Here is an 8,340-nt window from a genome sequence, read left to right as displayed (position 1 = left end):
TCAATCTTGCTCAGATACAGTAGAATGTCTCTCTCATGTTCCGAGTGTCGTAAAGAAAGGTTCTGCTCTGAGTGGCAACTACATTTGTACAATAACAGTCCACTGTCTCTGTATATAAGAAACTCTAAATTATAAACTTATCACTTTGGAAAATAACCATTCACAGAAGCTGTTTTCCCCAAAAAATGGTAAAGCTTTCATCCACGTGATTTCATAATTTATGTGTAGTATATTTTGAACAATTTTAATTTAAGAAGAGTCTTTGAAATCGTTGGATGCCTTGCAGTGCAGAAAATCCTCAATTCAGCTTCAGAAAACAGCATGAGATATAAATGCTTCTTCCAGGCATAGACTTATTCAGTACCTGGAAAAGTAGGCAGTTTCTGTACATCAGCAGGAATCATCTGCTTTACAAGCCAATCTGGATAATCGGCATCTTCAGCTTCTTCCCCTGATAGTTCAATAAGAATGACTTCCTAATTTAGGAAGCAATACACTGAAAAATGTACAAAGGCTTAAAAGATGGTGTGTTGCGGCTCAGCAGGTGCAAATTAGCCCTCTCCCATCTGCCCCCCCCCCCCCCCCCCCCCCCCGTTTCAAGCACAAAGTTCAATGGCAGTTCTTAACCCAAGATATAAATAAATTAAATAGCAAAACACTACGTCACCCAAAAATTAACCTTATCTTCTAGCAAACTGATTGATTGATTTGTGAGTGTCTCTAAGTCATTAGCCAGCTTGTAGCCAAAAACTTTCATTGCTGGTGCACACACATCCTGAACTACCTGGGCTAATTTAAATGGTATGCTAAATCGCCACTTCTCAAACTGTTCTGAAGAATTCTTTTGAGTAGAATAGATTCCATTACTGTCTTGGGGTGCTTGAGTATTCTTGATGATCCACTCTTCTACCTGTGGTGTAAGTGTGATCCCAGCAAACCTATACATTTCTTTGGCCTTTTCAAGAGGAGATCTAGCAATGTCTTCATAACGCATAAGCATGTAGCGACCTCTAAGCCAACCAGGTTGACTTAAGCCCAGTTCTGCAGATAAACGAATGCTCTCACAGTTGCCCCTTAATTTTTGGACTTCATCTTCATGTATGGGAGCTGCACCTTCTAGGGCCCATTTTTTCCACGACTCATATTTGCCAGAGAAAGCTACCATGCGAGAGGCCAGTACAGCTCTTGGGTCACGCACTAACTGTATTATCCTCATGTCAAGTCGTGGATCTTCAACAAGAGTGCGCAGGAACCCTAGCTGTCTGATACGTACTGCCTTAATGGCCACATGTTCTTTTTTCAAACATGCCTCCATTGCTAATGTCATATTAAGAGGACCACATCGGCGAGTCTTGCAGTGATACTTTTCAAAAGCTTTTTTCACAAAAGGGGTGCAAACTGGGTCTTCACATAAAGACTTGCTAGACCCTCTACGAAATAAGAATCTTGTAAGATGGTCTTCAGGAGGTGGTGAAATAAAGTTCTCCAAGATATGTAGATCACAAAGTAGAAGTTGCTGAAGAACATCTCTGTAAACAATTGCTGAACCAACTGCATTGGCACCAGTAGATTCAAAAGACACTGTTCTTTCGATGTGCCAAAGGGGTTCAAACAAGTAAAACATATTTCCATGTTGATTAAAGAACTCGCCTACAAAAGATGAGCCTGTGCGTGTGGTAGCCATCAGGAGTATATGCCTACGAGGCATTTTTGGAAGGCCTGCAGGAAATGGGTTACTTCCTCCAAGTTGTAGGGTGACATTAACCAATTGTTTCCTAAGCTGAGAAAAAGCAGAGTCCAGCTCACTAAGAGACAGCAAGGAACCATTTTCTGAGTAGACAATATTGGAGTCTGTACTGTTGATCTCAAATATGTTTGGTGGCATTTGCTTGAGGATAAGTTTGTCTGATACCCTACAATTAAAAAAAGAAAAAGAAAATTATTAACAAAATATTTCCCATATTTTAATTATTTATTGTATGTATAGCAGGAACCTGATAGAGTCAAACAGAAAATGTCTACTACATGTTTTTAAATATTTTCCCTGGAACTGTAAATTACATGAACTATACATATTAGACATGACTAAAATAGTCACGGCCTGCCAACTTAAGTCTTGTGAAAATAGCATGGGTCTTTGCTCTAATGAGGCAATTGAATTAATTAAGTTATAAGTGCTGATGGGGAAAATCTATACTAATCAACAGCTGGATCTTTTTATCTAAGATTTATATGTTAGAGTTGTATAGTAAAGCTTCATGCACAAGACCAATGTGCACAAAACCTGTACAGTGGAGCACAGGGCCTGTATCGTTCCATTCTTTTTAGCTGTAGGTACTCCATGTACTGCTATAATGTGTCTCCATATGACATCATATATCATCAGAGACATGTGAACATACAGTAGGTCTCCAAAGATTTCTATATGCTATTTCCTGCAAACCGATCAATAATCTTTCATTTGCGGTGATTTATAGTTATCCAAACTTTTCAAGCCATAATTTTGCAGAAAACAAAATCATTCCATAAATTTTTATACATGTAGGGCTCATTAACATATCACATGGCTGTTTTCAGAACCAATTAAAGTCTATGGGGCTATTCAGATGGCCATTTTTTAATAGCCAGTGAATAGCGGTCATTGAAAAATAGGACATGTCCAATTTTTGGCTATTTTTACAGCCAGACAGACCGCACTGAAATCAGTAGGCCTGTTTTTAATGGCCGCTTAGATAGGAGTGCTCCCGTCTAACAGCTGTTAAAATTGGATACATGAGCAGGGTGTAAGGAAGGATTTTGAAAAATATATACTCACCTTGCCACAGGCACCACTGGGAACACTCGCACTGGAGGCAGCAGGACCTGACTTTCCCAATGTGGAGACATCACATGATCACACTGGAAGCGTCAGGTCCTGTGTAGCAAGTGATCCTGGCGTGCCTCTGGTAAGGGGAGTTATTTTTCATTTTACCATTAAAAACTGATGCAAAATGGATGCAACACAGCCATTAAAAATTGATAAATGGTCAGAAAATGGATGAACACACTGACAAAAAAAGGTCAGGAAAAACTGATAGGTTATATGTTTTTAACGGCCATTTTTTTCACTGTTGTGTGAATGTAATCTTACAGGTAGCATCTCTATGTTTGTTAAAACTGTTTGCAATAATATGAGTGATACAAATAGACATGTTGCTTAAAGCCGCTGCCATAGATTTTAGGAAGAAAAACTGCATAAAAAGCTTTTCTTTGCATAGGCAAACTGGACACAACATTAAGCAAGATAATAACTGCATTGATTGTGTCTGTAATGTGAATATTTAGGCCATGTTTACAAGCTCACAATTCTGGCATGGATTCTGCGTCTAAATCCGGAAAAATCTCAACGTCATTCTGTAGCTACTGCAAGTGAAAGGGGGTAAAACCTGTGTAATGGGCCAATGGGGCTAATCCACATGCCTATTCCCTGTATATCCATGGTAGAAGAGTTTCAGCCTCAGATTTCTGCCATAGATTCTTTGAAAAATTCATGTCAAGTTAGAAATAGGCAAAAGTGTGAACATTGCCCTAGGGGTTAAGAAATATTCCTGTCTTCTTCATTTACTGTTCATTAATTAAACTTAATCCCATTCTCTTACTTTGAGATGATCTTGTTTTCTTTCTCAATTATGACCAGAACCACCACTAAGACTAAGAAGAGAGCATATTTGGCTTTCATCCTGATTGTCCGCAGCACATCTCTGAGGTTCATGAGGATGTACTGCAGTTTATCCATGGCTTAGATAGATGGAATGTCACTTTCTTATTTTTTGATGTGAAAATTTCTCTCCTTCTTCAGGCATCAGGACAAAGCCATATCTCCAGAATTCTTGCATCCTTAACAATGTTCCTACAAAGAAAACAAAATGTTAATATTGCTTTTAATTTGGAGAATGGATGGATTGCAGCACCAAGAAAGATTGTCCAACTAGGGTCAAGGGTGTATTAGACACCCAGATCCCACAGACGATTGTCTGGATGGAAGCTTTCCTTCCCGACAACTGCCTAATCACTTGCTGAGCAGACCGCTGCTATTACATGCAGCAATCTCCTCAGCAACATAATGAGGAGTGATCGCTATGCCATTGCTCATCCCCACGCTGTACAGTGGTATGCCGGTGGCAGATTGTAATTAGACAGCAGATCTGCTGCCGAAAAATACAGATCTTTCAGGATGCTGAAAGATCTGAATTGCCCGTTAAACAAGCATTTACTCGTTCATCGTGCAATCGACAGCAATATTACACTGCAAGATGATCGCGATTCGCTAATAAATGTTCATACAAAGAAAATCTACCCGTCTAATACACCCTTTACTCTAGTGTGAAAAATCTAATTACAAATGGTAAACAAAGGAATGGACAGTGCAGAGCTCATTCCTGTAACCATTACAAGAGGTTATCATCTATGTCTAGAGAAAAGAAAGTTTCACCATCATCATTAGAGATGAGCGAATTTCTAAAAAATTCAATTCGGTCGATTCGCCAAATTTTCTGAAACGATTTGATTAGATCAAAATTAATTTGTGTCGAATCGCGTTAAAAAACAGCTATTTCCTAGCTGCAGAAAGCCTGTATAGTGGTGTAGAACATTAGGCCTTGCAGCAAAACGCATAGTAAGTCTGCTGTGGTAGTGAAACTATACTGTGAGTCAGTATGACATGCAGATGACAGGCGCCACTCTTAGAATCACTGCACACTTTACTTATTTGGGCAGTTACGGGGCCAAAACTGACCAAATAACTCAAGTGTGAAGTCAGCCTTACAGGTCAATGTTAGCGTCAGGTGTAAAGAACCGTCCAACGGCCCAAGATCCTACTATAGCATGAAAGCGCGTATTTCTTTTACACTGTCATCAGCTGATTCCATCCACATAGATGTCTACAGAACCTGTTCTATTAAACGTTTATACAAGTAGAACCCCACTAAAAGAGTGGAGAGGAGTGTCAGCAGTAAGTTTGTGTTGACATCACTGATTATTTTGCCCTTCCTCTGATCCGTCAGAACAATACCCCCCCAAAAAAAGGATCCTGTCTGTTGAGCATCCACCTTCACTCGTTCAGCATTTGGTCAGTAATCCATCAGTATTGCTAAAGCCAAAAAAAACAGGAGTGGATCCAAAACCGAGATGACACATGAATGGAATATTTGCATGTCTTATGTGTTTTGTACCCACTCCTGCTTTTGGCTACCAAATCATAAGCCAATACTGATGGGACTATACAGGCCTTACAGCTGATACACAGACAGGATCCGTTGTTTGTCTCATTTTACCTTCCTTCTTACAGATCAGAAGAAGGGTCAAAAAAATGATGATGCCAGGCCAAAAAGGCAAAATAGTGGCTCAGTCATGGAGGAGGCTGGGAACAGTATGAGAAGTCCACAGAGAAGCCCAATGACATAGTGTGGAAGTGGCAGCAGCATGAGGAGTCCACAGAGTGGCAAGGTGACATAGTGTGGAGGTAGCAGCAGCATCAAGAGACCACAGAGTGGCACAATGACAGAGTGTGGAGGTGGCAGCAGCAGCATGAGGAGGCCACAGAGTGGCAAAGTGACATAGTGTTGTGGTAGCAGCAGCATCAGGAGACCATAGAGTGGCAAGGTGACATAGTGTGGATGTGGCAGCAGCATCAGGAGACCACAGAGTGGCAAGGTGACATAGTGTGGAGGTAGCAGCAGCAACAGGAGACCACAGAGTGGCACAATGACAGAGTGTAGAGGTGGCAGCAGCAGCATGAGGAGGCCACAGAGTGGCAAGGTGACAGTGTTGAGGTAGCAGCAGCATCAGAAGACCATAGAGTGGCAAGGTGACATAATGTGGAGGTGGCAGCAGCATCAGGAGACCACAGAGTGACCCAGTGACAGAGTGGGGAGGTGGGTGGCAATAACAGTACCCACTGACGATGGTGGGTGTAAGAAGGAGCACTTGGCATCAGATGTGTGGCATCAGGCAGGTGGCAGCATCAGAAAAGTAGCTAAAGCAGGTAGCCAAAAGAAACCAGTCTCTTTTGTCAACGTTTGGGTGAGGCAGAATGGATGATTTAATATAAAGCATCAGGCATTGGCGGGTGCAAATGCTAGCTGATCCACGCCTGATTCATCTTGACAAAGGTCAGTCTCTCCACATTATATGTGGACAGGCGAGTACTTCTTGTGGTAACTATGGCCCCCGCTGCACTAAACACCTGCTCTGATGCCACACTACTGGCCGGGCAGGACAGCTTTTCCATGGCAAACTCGGCCAGTAGCTGCAACAAATACAGTTTGGCTACCCAGTAGTCCAGCGGATCTTCAATGACAGCTGTCATGCACTCCAAGTATGCCACCACCTGCTGGTTTCCTCACTATGCGGGTGAAGAAAGCTGCTCCTGCCACCCCACCCTCCCCAGCAGCCATGGCAGTGGAACATGAGCACAGAGGGACCCCCCGGTCAGACCTGCGAGAGGATCGACGATGGCGCAGATAGGCAGCGGCCAACTGAATACATAGGATGTCTCTATAGTAGTTCAGTTTGTCCTCCCTCTCAGTGGGTGTAAAAAAGGCCCCCGTTTTAGACCGGTAGCGAGGGTCTAACATGGTGGAGAGCCAGTAGTCATCCCTCTGCTGAATGGTGACAATTCGGCTGTCACTACGCAAGCAAGTGAGCATGCATCGGACCATTTGCGCAAGTGACTTGGAAGGACTCCATGCCTCCATCTCCACTGCATACTGCAACAGCGTGTCTGGGTCATCTGCCTCGTCTTCCTCATCTCCCTCTTGCTCCTCCGGCTGCTCCTGCTCCTCCTCTCCTGTCACCTGTGTAGAAAAACCACCCATTTTGCCACATATTGCTTCTGCTCCAATGTCCTCCTCCTCCAGTTCAGCCGCCACAGAGCTCATGTGGCCGCAAGATGTAGGTACCACGTCTCCAGTCCTCTGACCAGCCAGATTTACCAGCATTTTTTCTAGGATATGAATCAGTGGAATGACATTGTTCATCCCGTAGTCCTGGCGACTGACAAATAAAGAGGTCTCCTCAAAGGGCACGAGCAAATGGCAGGTGTCACGCATGAGCTGCCAATGGCTAACATCGAAGTTACACAGGGGAATCCGCCTGTATCATCAATAAATTGTTTATGGCCTTTCTCTGTTTGTACAGTCGGCCCAACATATGGAGGGTGGAATTCCAACGGGTGGAAACATTGCATATCAGCCTCTGTTGGGTGACGCTGTTCTGCCGCTGTAGCTCACGGAGGGTGTGCTTGGCGGTGTACGAGTGGCTGAAGTGCATTCAAAGTTGCCTGGCCATTTTTAGGATGTCTTGCAGATGGGTGGAAGACTTCAGGAACCGCTTGACAACCAGATTGAACACGTGCGCCATGCAGGGCGCAAGGCTAAGCCCTCCTTGGTGCAGCACCGACACCATGTTCTTCCAGTTGTCGGTCACCATGGTTACGATTTTGAGTTGTCGTGGAAAAAGCCAGGATTCAATTTCTTAATGAAGGACGCAGAGCAATTCCTCCCCTGTGTGACTCAGTTTGCCCAAGCAAACTAGGTGCAGAACAGCGTGACACAGCGTGCACATGTGGTATGCTAGTGGGGCACTGTGAATTGTCCCTGCAGTGGAGGCTGAGGACAAGGCGGAGGATGAGGAGCCAGAGGCGTACATTGTCGCAGGACCAACGGCGTGAAAACGTGGAGGCGGAAGCGAAGTCACCTGGCCAAGTTGCAGGATTAGCTGGGCAGGAACCACATTTACCCAGTGGGCCATAAAGGACAGCAGTTACAGCTCCACACGTCGGCGCTGCCGTGCACTTTGGCAGACACAGACAGGCTCAAGGACTGGCCCACCTTCTGTTCTACATATGTGTGCAGGGCTGGTACTGCACACAAATGACGGCTTGGGACTCTCCACCTCGGCTCGGCACAAGCCATCAGTTCTCTGAAAGGTGCAGAATCCAACACTTGGAAAGGGAGGGACTGCAGTACCAGCAACTTGGCCAGGAGCACTTCAGCTCCTATGAGTGCATGCATACTTTTGTCTCTTGGCAATAGCTTCAGTGATCGAACAGATTCAACAAATGGCCATGTTCACCTCCCCCGGCGGCTTAACAAAAAATTGCCACACCGCCGAGTAGGTGATTTTACCCCCAACACTCTGCACTCACTGACTGCTACCGCCACTGCCTATGTGAACCCCTGCACCACTACTTTCCGGGCCAGTAGGCTCCTGCAAAGCAGGTGGTCTACCCCAGGCATGTTTGGCTCCCGATTTCCCACTGCTGCCACCCTGCTGACTCCCAGCCATGCTACCAACTTGCTG

General features: G+C 44.4%; 1 protein-coding gene across 2 annotated transcripts in view; it reads right to left on the bottom strand.

The window, feature by feature from the left end:
• Nucleotides 1-602: 602 nt before the first annotated feature.
• Nucleotides 603-8,340, bottom strand: part of CHST3 (carbohydrate sulfotransferase 3) — a 129,291-nt gene continuing 121,553 nt past the window's right edge. The window contains exons 2-3 of one of the 2 annotated variants that reach the window (XM_040435591.1): nt 3,639-3,889; nt 603-1,913 (exon numbers count right to left, since the gene is read on the bottom strand). In XM_040435591.1, coding sequence (XP_040291525.1) covers nt 659-1,913; nt 3,639-3,775 — 1,392 coding nt within the window. In that variant the 5' untranslated portion in view covers nt 3,776-3,889 and the 3' untranslated portion in view covers nt 603-658. The remainder of the gene's footprint in view (nt 1,914-3,638; nt 3,890-8,340) is intronic. The other variant, XM_040435590.1, reaches the window with a different exon arrangement.

The sequence above is a fragment of the Bufo bufo genome, chromosome 6 (assembly GCF_905171765.1).
Source record: "Bufo bufo chromosome 6, aBufBuf1.1, whole genome shotgun sequence".
In the NCBI taxonomy this organism is placed as follows: domain Eukaryota; kingdom Metazoa; phylum Chordata; class Amphibia; order Anura; family Bufonidae; genus Bufo; species Bufo bufo.
This window is presented reverse-complemented; position numbering and strand designations above follow the sequence as displayed.